At 42.5% G+C, this 13,740-nt stretch overlaps 1 protein-coding gene across 1 annotated transcript in view; it reads right to left on the bottom strand.

The window, feature by feature from the left end:
* Positions 1-96: 96 nt before the first annotated feature.
* LOC138527088 (tumor necrosis factor alpha-induced protein 2-like) overlaps positions 97-13,740 on the bottom strand; it is a 55,051-nt gene continuing 41,407 nt past the window's right edge. Inside the window, exons 9-12 of the mRNA XM_069638117.1 lie at positions 10,253-10,375; positions 6,936-7,091; positions 5,933-6,054; positions 97-3,033 (exon numbers count right to left, since the gene is read on the bottom strand). Of these exons, the coding sequence (XP_069494218.1) occupies positions 2,892-3,033; positions 5,933-6,054; positions 6,936-7,091; positions 10,253-10,375 (543 nt within the window). The 3' untranslated portion in view covers positions 97-2,891. The remainder of the gene's footprint in view (positions 3,034-5,932; positions 6,055-6,935; positions 7,092-10,252; positions 10,376-13,740) is intronic.

The raw sequence follows: 13,740 nt of genomic DNA, 5'->3' as shown, positions 1-13,740 counted from the left end.
ACATCAAATTTCTTTTTTTAAAAACAAGGTTTTGAAGTAGTGCATAATGAGCCCATTTGGCGGTATACTCTGGTAATGACCACAAACTGCAATACGTTTTTTACGAAATACATCATTTATTACAGGACAGCCATAATGTACAGCATTACAATTGTTGTCGACACGCATTGCATGATAACGACCACAGTACCGCTTCACGATCAATTACAAGAACGGCAGATCAGTGCACAAATCATGGGGATTCGATATACGGGGCCGGTTCGGTGCCTATGTCGCAAAAGTCCAATCCCGGTCGGGAGCAGAACGTGGGTGTATAAGGCTCACATTACAGCTGCGACTGGCTCACCGTTCTGGCTGAGTGAGACAGTAACTATGCCTGCCAGAATGTTCTAGAAGGTGGCAGTTTCCATCAAGAGTCTCGCTTGTGGGCAGGAGGCAGCGGAGGGTGCCCATGAGCCACATACAATATTGCAGTGGAAACCGTACTGTTCTCCAACAGATTCCACTAGGGTGCGGCTCACTGCCTCGTTGGCTACGGTACAATCCCATGCGGGTTCCGTACCCAAGCTACATCTTCTGGAAATCCTTTAGAAGCCATTTGGCCTTAAAATGACCAAAGGCTATCAGGATAGTGTTCCAGAATATGTTCATTTCGGCTGGCATATAGATCCTGAAAATGACGGAAGAGCTTTTTACTAATCCCCGGAAGCAAAATATAACAATGTCTACTACAAAAATGAAGACATTTAACACGAATACAAACATTATTTGATTTTGATGGCATGATTTTCAATGGAACTCTTATATTTTCAATAGAGGCAGTTTGTTCGACTAACTCCAACCAGCATTTGAACAATACGCTCGCTTATCACCACCTGAACATATCTATATCAAACTCCGAACAATCCCAGATTTTAAGATTTCAGGCAGTAACAAAGATTTATCAAAAAAGAAATCAAGTATAAGCACATTACAGCCCTAAGCCCATCAACTCACTACTGGAAAATTTCAGCAATTTTTTCAGTGTGACAACACATTTCCAAATATCTCCCAATGAACTTCATTCTATGAAAATTGGTCTCATACATATAAATATATATGCGTGGTGGATATTCTGAAAGGGTTTCGGATGCTGAGTCCTACTGTGAAGCTTCATTTTCTCTGGAAAAGACACCAAATATAACATTTCAACAAAAATAGCTTTCAAAATATATTAACTTTCATAGAAAAACAAATTGCAAACTCGGCTGCTTTCTGAAACTGGTGTTGTGCAGCCGGAAGACAAGATTAATTTCAATATTCCAGGCAGTGGCGTTCCTGCTTTACACAAAAGACGTAAAATAATAGTGTTAACAAAAATAAAAATTGACTTGCCGCGTCTTTTATACAAGAAAACACATCCTGAGTGTGTATCATTTTCTAAAATTGTGATTTGCATAACTCGAAGATATTATTCAACAGTGGTAAAGCAGTACCAAAGAACACAAATTGAGGTATGGAACCTTATAATAATTCAAACTATTGCACACAGTTACCTACCATTAAAATGTTGTACCAAGTGCAATCTAAAGTGAAAGATCGATTACTTTCTGTTTCAATAATCGAAGGGATACAGCGCGCGCCCACAAAGCCGTGCTCGCGTCCATATAACCCTGCAGTTCTCAAAGCTATCGCCTACATTTTGTCATCATATAATGCTTATTCTATTTAAGGAGGAGTGAGACCTTCTCTTGATGAGTGGAGCATGGCCCCAGGAGGCAGGGCAACAAAGAACCCATCTTCAGAGCCAAGGCAAAGCCTTCAAAGTGTCCCATCTCCTGAACGCCCAAGTCCACCTTCAGCAATGAGTTGGGCGCCATCTTTGCCATCACAACTGCTGGTCAATGATCTGTAACCTCTCACTGCTTTCCATATTTTCCAAGGCTCTCCCACCTCTTAGAAAGGCTCCAATCAGTGGCTACAGGTCAGTGAGCACTTCATTGGACTCGGCGTGTCCGATCAGACTTCATAGTCGATAACGGCAGGTACCGGTTATCCCGCTCATTCAGCGCCCAGTTACCTCAGGGTTCGCTGTGCAATGTAAATAATAAACAAATACAAATATAGTGCACTGGGAGTCCTGAGGAACACACTTGATACGACAGATTATTTATAACTCGCTTAATACCAAGAGGTTTGTTTCTAAGCGCGGACCCGGCGATCGAACCTGGGTTTCTCGTGTAGTCTTGCTTCCAAGGCGAGCACGTTGCCCCCGAGCTATCCTACCGAGAGCTTCCTTCCTCTAGAAGAGAAATGATGGCCATACAAATATATCATATATACCATATGTCAAATGCTCTGTGTCAGAGACCTCGTACTTGCTCCACAGCGTATGTTTTGAAGGCGAACCTGAGCCTGGCGGCTGCATTGTCACATTCTACTTGTACTGACTGAGGACAAGAGCTTCTGATACCTCAGGACTAAATGACACACGTGACTGCGCATGCACAGAGTTTGCAGACTGCAATTCTCTCATGCACGTATTCGCTCACCCGGGCGCAAAGGAAAGTAGCCCTGGATTTGCCATCATGTAAACACAAAATAAGTCTCTGTCCGTTCAGGACTGCAATCACATAAAGAGGGTATACATTTTCCTCAATATTTTAAGTGAAGAGAAGCAATTTGTAAAAATGAAAGGGCCTGTTCCAGCTCCACTTGAAGTTTGGCTCCCAGAATACTGCTCGATGACACCGAGGCCTGCTTTTGGGATCTCTAAGAGTGCCCTTTTTTGGCCGAGCAAAGGTTCAGAGTTTCTCAGAGCAATAGCAATTGCAGCAGCTGTGATGCAAGCACACAACATATGCATGTTGATGCATCTGACTCGAACAGTCACAATCATATTTGGGGCGACATCAGGAAACCTTGATTTGGGAGAACAGCTTTGGGGTGCCGGCTTCCTGCGCTTCCCCAATATCCAGAATCTTCAGGATAGACTTGACATCACTGCTTTTCAAGTTCCCTTTGATGTAAAGGAGCGCTCCAACTTGAATTTTGCTGTAAGGAGAGAGCAGGGAGAAAGGAAGTTAGGCTAATGCTCACATTTGCAATCGCACACTAGCAGAAACGGTTAAGACCAAACATATATTTGGCAGAATTAAGTAGAGAATAGTTGGGGCAAAAGTTAGCAGATATCACAGCAGCTGATTCAGTCGTTCTTATTATGTAGGACACAAACAGTGCTGTGTGTGCTCTGGTGAGTGTGTGGTTAAAGGGGCAGTTCATTCAAAAAGTGTATTCTTTTAAAAGATGGGCCCTAATAAAAAATATACATAAACAATATTTTTTTTTAAAGTTCCTATGTAAAATGTTCGGCAATTGAGCCTCAAAGTCATACATGTAAAGCATTAGCAGGCATCCATTTTGGGAAATGAATGATCCTCCTGTGCTTATGTTAACTCTGCTCTTGCTGTGATAATCAAGCAAAAGTCCCCTACTGGGAGCTTTTGCTAGTTGCTGCCGGAAGCAGCGATCGCTGGCATGCTAGAGCATGCCTGTATTGATAATTGCAGTGATTTTCATTTTTTTTTAATTTCCAGGGCTCCCCACGTGCGGGCAGAGACCTGGAACCTTTAAAAGAAAGTCACTGCAATTATTAATATTCCACCACCATCGCCACCCACCACTACTTGCAGTGTAGGCCCCTCTGCTGCCTCCAGCCAACCGAGAGTGAAGCAGAGGTCTGGAGCACAATCCTCTCCCTCCAACATAAGGGTCCATGAACATGCCCTGATGAAGGTGATCCAATATCAACCCTTGACCGCTGAAACGTGCCACATGTGGGGTTCCTTCATCAAATCGTCAAGACCTCTCTGATGCTACATACATACATGGTGACAGACCCTACCCTAACAAATTAACTATACAAACCAGAAAATAGAGTACATGAGACCTCCTAAATGATGTGTAATGAAAAAGGAATTGAAAAAGAAAAAATATACAACTAATTAATTAATTAGGGGACTGTTTCTGTATCCCTACAGTCCCCCTACCAGCCCTCGACACCTGATGCATGCACTTACCATTGCACTTGCCACTAGTTGGCCATACTTATTATTGTTTTCATCTTTCTCATGTACTGCACTGTCCCTGCCCCCTCCCACGCACTTGCGCGATCTGAATGACACCTGGCCTAGTAGGACCGCTGTCCGTCCTCCCTTTGTTCCCATCCCTTGCCTCGTCGTGCCTTGAACCACTTGTGTATAGGTGCGATATAAATGCCATATCATATCCTATAATATCAATTGGTTTGTACACTATACATGTATGCGGTTCCTAGTCATTGCATCAAATTCCTACCATCGACATACCATTCCAGCTAAAAACAATGCATTTCAAAAAATTGCATCGAATGCATTTTTTGAAAACATTTTTTAATGGGGGATCCTCCCCCAACCCCCTTTTTTAACCTTTAAAATCCATTATAATTAAACTAAACCCTTTACCTTTAAAAAAAAATGCATTTGATGCTTTTTTTTCCGATGGTAAGGCATTTGATGGTATTGCATTCGATGCAACGACCATCAAATGCCTTACCATCGGAATAGCAGCATACCCATGTATGCTGCTATTCCTATTCATTGATGGTTACGAGGAATCTTGCACAAAACCCTATTTAAATATAAAAATAACCAAATTAATTAAGAATTTGGTATTATTTAGTTTTATGGAATTTCTTTTAAAAGTAAACAAATTGCTTTGTATTGTATCCACCATGGATTAAGTGGTCTTTGCTTACCTTGTTTTCTTGTACTCCTTGTCATGCTTTACTTATCGTTGGACTATTCTTGTTATCAGGAATAGGTGTCGAGACTAAGGCTAATCACACTGTGTGGGTCTTTCTATCTATTTCTACATGCTTTTATCTAACACTCCAAGGTACTTTCCCTGGGTATGATGCTATCTATTGTGTACATTTATGTTGTCCTTAAGTATGATGCAATTGAATGCATTTTTAAGGACACTGTTATTTCCTTCAGATCTTGTTAAAACATATAGTGTGTATTCAAACTAATCAGGAATTGTCCAAACTATTAATTTTGTTTTTGTTTAGTTTTGTTTGCTTTCTGGCACGCCATACCGGGATATTAGGTTCTCGATACCCGAGTATATTGAATAAGATTAAGTAAATGAAAACAAATGAATAGTCAACGGTGGAACTTCTTTTGTGTATTGCATGCATATTTGATACCACTTAGCTGGGATCTCTGTTTGTTGGTCCGATTCCGACTCATTGAGTCTTTTTACTGCATTCTTTTACAGATGTCTTTACCGGTAAAGTGGTATGAGTCCCTCGCATCCTCCCTCGCCCCCTCCCCATTATATATTGCCTGACTACACTACCTTTATGCAGTAAATAAATGCGCTACAAAAATCAACTGGTCAGATTTCAATGAAAAGACTCATTATGAGTTTGGTGGCATCTCGTGGTCTATAGGACTCCCTTGGAGATTTCTGGCGGTATTACCACAGGCAGAATTAGCAGGTGGTAATGCCACCAATATTGGGAGGTAAAGTGGAGGATCAACCTCCAGGTAGCTCATCCACATTTCCTTCAAAAACCGGCGGGATCACCTCCTGTAATTCTGACACTGGTAATACTGATAAACTGCAGTAAAAATTAAGGTAATGGAATTACATCCACTTTTTCCCCACACTGCTTTCCTGGCATTCTTGGCTACCCACACTGCTGCTCTTGAGCTAGGTCCGCTCTTTAACCAATCAAATAATTAAACATTTTTAAAAACTGACACTATACAATCACATCAAAAATGCACACAAAAAGAATGAATTCAAAACATGGGGGAAAACGCAAGGCACAATAAAAGAAAGTTGTTGAGTAAATGTCAAAAACTGAATCATAATTTGGCTTAACCCTTCTTGGTCGAATGCCCACCTGATGTCTGTGTATTGAATTGCGAGCGAAGCGACTACGAGTTTGATGGCATCTAAGTCTTGGAGATTGACGATTTCTGCCAACTTTGGGATTGCGTCGTTTAACCATTTTGCTTGCGACCCCTGAAATGTGACAAAGGTAAAACGTAATCTGTATGTGGGACAGACATCTGAGGATGGACAAAAGCTGTGCCGGCAAGCACAAAAATAGTACATTCATTATTTCTTCTCAAATGTTCACTTTTTAGATTTTATGTTGCATGTGTGTAATGATATGCCAATATCTCCATGATAGAGCGTTTGGCTGGTGTTGTTTATGTTTGTCACCCCCGCATGTTTTCTGTTTCTTTGAAAGTTTCCTACTCTCATTACCTCCTCTCCCAAATATGGAGTCCCTCAAGGATCAGCTTGTGGCACCTTTCTAATTTATCACTGTATCGTCTCTCTAACTTTTCTAAGTTCATCATTCACTGACATGCTCAGAGAACACTGGTCAGATTTGCCAGGGGACAGAAGATAGGCGGAGAAGCAGGAAAAGTCTCAGCTTTCCCCAATTGGATGGACTTTACTTAAATGAATGAAGTAAAGATAAGGAGGCTAAAAATTGACTATGTCTTTATTAAAATCTGATATACCTTACAATTGTCTCCAATCTTGGGCAAGGATTATTTTCACCATATATTAGATTTAATGATACTCTGTATATGACAAAAATGAGCTTGACTTCTTGTTCAATTTCTGTCTATAGTGTTGGAAGAATTTTCACCCTCTTCCACCGTCTTTCGTCGCTTCTCGTTCTTTCTTTATCAGCCTTCAGTTTCTTTAAACTCTAGATGAGTTCCACTTCTCCCTGTTCTATTTTCTCCTCTTGGTGTCTAAGGGACCACATTGGTAGAAAACTCTCCTGCCCTTTATCTAGAGTCTATCACTGTTCATTGGGCTTGAAGAACACCTTTTGTTACTAGCTTTTGCTAAAGTTATGTTACCACTTTCGATGAACTTACGTTCGCAATGCAGCACTCTTTAATCAGAGCCGCGTTTTCGAAGATTTGCTTTGCCGTGCTTTTCTGCTGCTCTGGGGTCTTCAGGCTCACTTTCTTCTTCAACAGTTGAGTGATGTATTCTTTAACCAAATAAAAGTGGATTGTCTCCATAATTTCCTTTTCAGAAAGAACAACCATCCATATTAACAGGCAGTTAAAAAATCATTGCGTATACATTTCATCATTTATCATTCTCAGACTGCTCCAAGGGCAGACTTCAAATCTTTGGATAAAGATCAGAGATTATTTGTTTGGTTGCATTTATGACTAAGGGTCTGAGTCATGGAACTTTTTGCATTGTTGAAAAGCGAATTTGCACTGCCAACACAAACCCAGATTCATGGCACTGTGCAGAGTGGATTTGTGCAGTGCCATATCACTTTTCAGCAGTGCAAAGTCACTTTGAACTGTGCAAAGAATTCCATCAATCGGGCCCCAAGTCCTTGGCCACAATAATATACACTGTACATGATGGTCAATTATGTCTAGTTGTGTTTTGAACAGTCCTAATAATGATGTCCCTGTGTAAGTACTATCTGCAAACTCAATGTATTAGCATGGGAAGTGAAAATAGGAGATAGATTGGATGAAGAAAAGACACATCCTCTGGATGCGGTTTGGTTTATGACCCACCATTGATCATTGGTGGCCATGATAGTCACTTTGGCCATTCCCCACCCTAAACACACCCGCCTGCAACCTCTGAGCAAGCATAGGCTTTCTGAACATTCTTATCTATTAATTGCTGCTATTAACCAAATCCTGGTGTGACAAAAATGCCTTAACCAAGTTTGCCTACAGCCACTTGATCTATAAGCTACATGGAAGTACTTGCATCTGTTCCTTGTAGTGAATTCCTTCAAAAATAAGCATTGGCAAAGTCAACTGTTTTGACTCTTGTATAGGCATTAGATATGTATTTGCCAATCACTGCCACAATATGCCCCGCTAATTGCAATTTTTCGGGAGTGTGACAAATCGCGGAATTTGGTCACTTATCCCCAGCGGAGGTCAGCCCAACACGCCATACCCTCTGTAGGGGTAGAGGCAAGCAGGGCCTCACTGGGAGAGACTCCTGGGGACAAGGACTCCTGTTGCACTAAAGGACTCCCCGGGTTTCTTACAGCCCATCAATAACAACCAAGTGCCAAAAAGTACAAGAAGAACAAGCTACTGTTTATTACTGTGCCATAAGACCAATGTTTCACCCTAAGTAAACATATATTGGTAATAGTAGGCAGAAGAGCTTTCGAGTGATACAGAACACTCAAGCATCAGAGACTAGTAATACTGGAAAAAAGAGTGATCGAACGATACAGAACACTCAACTGAAAGAGAGAAAGGACTATATGGCTTTGCTGTGGAAGGCCCAGCAAGACGTCATGAAAAGAGAAGGAGGAGATCTGTCCTGGAGAGAAGCCCAGGAGTTTAAATTCAGTGCGGACGTGGAGGCTGAAGGAAGTCGCGGAGTGCCGCTTGTGAACCAGGAAGACTGCTGGCGTGTGAAATTGACCGTGCAAGAGAAGCTGGAAGCTGGGAAAAAGGAAACCCAACAAAGAATTTGAGTAGTGAGTGCTGGTGTGACCGAGACATGGACTGTGCAGGCTAGTAACAACGCGAGGCCACGGACCCTCTTGCATGCAGGAACGGATTTAAGTGGAGAGAGCGAGCAGGAGAGAAGACTGAAGACAAACCGGACAGTGCAAGAAGAATTTCCCATCCTGCAGACAGGCCCGGTGATGCTAACCCCAAGGAAAGTAGGTAACGGGGACAGTGGGATACTGGGTGGGATAATGGACATAATGAGTATATGAATCATACTCGTGCCAGTAAGAGTGAAGAGTTGAAGTCAAGCAAGAGTTATTACTGGAAACGACCTACTCATCCCAGTAATAGAGAAGAGTGGAACCAAAGTAAAACGCAGGTTGAAAGTGTAATTGTATGGCCCAGCCAGGAAATGAAGTGGACATTGAGTGAGGAGAAAGCAATAAACATAGTAAATCAAGAAAGAGAGAGAAGAAACCTCAGAAGGAAAAAGCAAAGTGTCAAGGATACGTTAGAAAAGCTGAAGGATCCTATTTCTGAACTGTGTGAACTCATGAAAGTACTTGTTAAGATAGCACTAAGAATAAACTACTAACAGGACTTTGCTGAGAAGCAGGGCACAGGAGAATGGAGTCTTTCTCCTGTGCCTTGGTTCTTTTTGGAATAGTGGTAGGGACAGACTAGATTAGATGTTGACAGAGGACGGTTATTCCTTTTGGTCTCACCAATGACTGACGAGCACCCTAGTTAGATTTTGGTTAGGCATGGAAGGTTAATGAGAGTTAGCAGTTTACACCTTTCATTTGATTAAAATAAAGTCTTGAAATGGAAGACACTCCTCTCTGTCCTTCTGACCCGCCACAGGCGATAGTACATTTATGGCCCTGGCCGGAATCAGCCTATCCCTGGCACACACTAAAGCCAAAGCGGTTGTCTTTGCCAATGCTTATTTTAAATGTAAATTGAGGCAATTCACAAAGACGATATTTTCATGAGTAGCACCTGTCGTAATCAGCGATCCACAGAGGCGATACCAGGAGTGAATCAGACCCACTTATTTTCTAGCCATCTCTTTGCAGGAGTAAGTCAGAGTTACTTGTAGTAACTTATTTGTGAATCAAATATCCTCTCTCCAGGAATAAGTCAAGACAAAGTTACGAGCAGAAAGCTCTTTGTGAATTTGCACTAGTAGGGGGCACAGATGGGATCTGGATACTCTTCTGCGTGCATAAAAAGCATTGCTTAAAAATATCAGATTCTTTCTGGTACACATCCTTACATCTTAAACGCCCAAAGTCATCCTAGGTTGTAACCTGGTCTGAAAACAATTTAATATTGGATGCACTTGTTTATTTGATCATTTTTCTAGCACATCGAAAACCACCAAGTGTGGTTCTTTGGCGCTAAAACCACAGTAAGGGGAGTACTCTTCAGGGTGAGGGGGCTTGATGTCCAATCAGCAGGACCAGTGGTTGTTGATGCCGCGAGCGATGCCCTTGGCACTCACCTGATATTGACGCCACGAGCAATGCCCTTGGCCCTCCCTGATATTGACTCTGCGAGTGACGCCCTTGGCCCTCACCTGATATTGACGCCACGAGCAATGCCCTTGGCCCTCACCTGATATTGACACCACGAGCGACTCCCTTGGCCCTCACCTGATATTGATGCCGCTAGCAATGCCATTGGCCCTCCCTGATATTGACGCCGCGAGCAACGCCCTTGTCCCTTACCTGATAGTAGTTGGGTTTCAGGGTCTTGAATTGGAGGATGTAGGCTTTCGAGATTTTAATAATTTGAAGCATCGTCCCTTGACTGCAAACGCCATTCTTCTGCGAAAGCGCCTTAAAATTAGGCTGTGGATCAAACAGATGGTTGCCTTTAAGAGCAAGTTGAGCGGCACACTGATAGTAAACAACAGTAATAGCTGGTCAGAAGCAAATGCACGATTTCTATTTTTAATAACATAAAACAATTAAATCAAGAATCAAATGAGTACTTTTGGGGAGAAAGCGGGGGAGTGTTGTGTTGTGGAAAATGGAGCCTTAGGGAAATGTGAGAAATTCAGTCATCGATGGAAGGAACCAGAGAGGATGAGTTTGTAAACGAACAATTGAGCATAGGTGAGGGGGTTAGTGAATTAAGGAAAAAGGGAAGAAGCATGAATACGAGTGAGCCAGCAAAACATTTACTCAAGTCCAAAACCAAAAGCAGGGGTCTCCAAACCAGACCTCTCCAGATGTTTTGGACTACAATTCCCATAATTCCTCTCCATTAACTATCTTGGCTAGGGACCACGATTCCCATAATTCCTCACGATTAACTATCTTGGCTAGGGACTACGATCCCCATAATTCCCCACCATTAACTATCTTGGCTAAGGACCACGATTCCCATAATTCCTCACCATTAACTCTCTTGGCTAGGGACTACGATCCCCATAATTCCCCACCATTAACTATCTTGGCTAGGGACTACGATCCCCATAACGACTCAACATTAACTATCTTGGCTAGGGACTACAATTCCCGTAACGACTCACCCTTAACTAGCTTGGCTAGGGACCACGATTCCCATAATTGCTCGCCATTAACTATCTTGGCTAGGGACCACGATTCCCATAATTGCTCACCATTAACTATCTTGGCTAGGGACTACGATTCCCATAATTCCTCTCCATTAACTATCCTGGCTAGGGACCACGATCCCCATAATTCCCCACCATTAACTATCTTGGCTAGGGACTACGATTCCCATAATGACTCAACATTAACTATCTTGGCCAGGGACTACAATTCCCATAATGACTCACCATTAACTATCTTGGCTTGGGACTACGATTCCCATAACTCCTCACCATTAACTATCTTGGCTAGGGACTACAATTCCCATAACGACTCACCCTTAACTATCTTGGATAGGGTCCACGATTCCCATAATTGCTCACCCTTAACTATCTTGGCTAGGGACTACAATTCCTATAACGACTCACCCTTAACTATCTTTACTAGGGACCACAATTCCCAGAATGTCTCACCATTAACTATCTTGGCTAGGGACTACAATTCCCATAACGACTCACCCTTAACTATCTTTACTAGGGACCACAATTCCCATAATCCTCACCATTAACTATCTTGGCTAGGGACTACGATTCTCATAATTCCTCACCATTAACTATCTTGGCTAGGGACCACGATTCCCATAATTCCCCACCATTAACTATCTTGGCTAGGGACTACGATCCTCATAATTCCCCACCATTAACTATCTTGGCTAAGGACCACGATTCCCATAATTTCTCACCATTAACTATCTTGGCTAGGGACTACGATTCTCATAATTCCCCACCATTAACTATCTTGGCTAGGGACTACGATCCTCATAATTCCCCACCATTAACTATCTTGGCTAGGGACCACGATTCCCATAATTCCTCACCATTAACTATCTTGGCTAGGGACTACGATTCTCATAATTCCCCACCATTAACTATCTTGGCTAGGGACTAGGATTCCCACAATGCCTCACCATTAACTATCTTGGCTAGGGACTACGATTCTCACAATTCCCCACCATTAACTATCTTGGCTATGGACTAGGATTCCCACAATGCCCCACCATTAACTATCTTGGCTATGGACTACGATTCCCATAATGCCTCACCAGTAACTATCTTGGCTAGGGACTACGATCCTCATAATTCCCCACCATTAACTATCTTGGCTAGGGACTACGATCCCCATAATTCCCCACCATTAACTATGTTGGCTAGGGACTACAATTCCTATAACGACTCACCATTAACTATCTTGGCTAGGGACTATGATTCCCATAATGCCTCCCCATTAACTATCTTGGCTAGGGACTACAATTCCCATAACGACTCACGATTAACTATCTTGGCTAGGGACTACAATTCCCATAATGACTCACCATTAACTATCTTGGCTAGGGACCACGATTCCCATTATTGCTCACCATTAACTGTCTTGGCTAGGGACCACGATTCCCATAATTCTTCACCGTTAACTGTCTTGACTAAGGACTACAATTCCCATAACACCTCACCATTAACTATCTTGGCTAGGGACTATGATCCCCATAATTCCCCATCATTAACTACCTTGGCTAGGGACTACGATTCCCATAACGACTCACCATTAACTATCTTGGCTAGGGACTTCGATTCCCATAACTCCTCACCATGAACTATCTTGGCTAGGGACTACAATTCCCATAACGACTCACCCTTAACTATCTTGGCTAGGTACTACAATTCCCATAACGACTCACCCTTAACTATCTTGGCTAGGGACTACGATTCCCATATTGCCTCACCATTAACTATCTTGGCTAGGGACTACGATTCCCATAACGCCTCATCATTAACTATCTTGGCTAGGTACTACGATTCCCATAATGACTCGCCATTAACTATCTTGACTAGGTACTACAATTCCTATAATGACTCACCATTAACTATCTTGGCTAGGGACTACGATTCCCATAATGCCTCACCATTAACTATCTTGGCTAGGGACTACGATTCCTATAATGACTCACCATTAACTATCTTGGCTAGGGACCACGATTCCCATAATTCCCCACCATTAACTATCTTGGCTAGGGACTACGATTCTCATAATTCTCCACCATTAACTATCTTGGCTAGGGACTAGGATTCCCACAATGCCTCACCATTAACTATCTTGGCTAGGGACTACGATTCTCACAATTCCCCACCATTAACTATCTTGGCTAGGGACTAGGATTCCCACAATGCCTCACCATTAACTATCTTGGCTAGGGACTACGATTCCCATAATGCCTCACCAGTAACTATCTTGGCTAGGGACTACGATCCCCATAATTCCCCACCATTAACTATGTTGGCTAGGGACTACAATTCCTATAACGACTCACCATTAACTATCTTGGCTAGGGAATATGATTCCCATAATGCCTCCCCATTAACTATCTTGGCTAGGGACTACAATTCCCATAATGACTCACCATTAACTATCTTGGCTAGGGACCACGATTCCCATTATTGCTCACCATTAACTATCTTGGCTAGGGACCACGAATTCCCATAATTCTTCACCGTTAACTGGCTTGACTAAGGACTACAATTCCCATAACACCTCACCATTAACTATCTTGGCTAGGGACTACGATCCCCATAATTCCCCATCATTAACTACCTTGGCTAGGGACT

Source organism: Ambystoma mexicanum, chromosome 14 (assembly GCF_040938575.1).
Source record: "Ambystoma mexicanum isolate Mex_15411 chromosome 14, UKY_AmexF1_1, whole genome shotgun sequence".
Classification (NCBI taxonomy): Eukaryota; Metazoa; Chordata; class Amphibia; order Caudata; family Ambystomatidae; genus Ambystoma; species Ambystoma mexicanum.
Note: the sequence above shows the minus strand (reverse complement) of the source record. Positions and strands in the feature narration are given on the sequence as shown.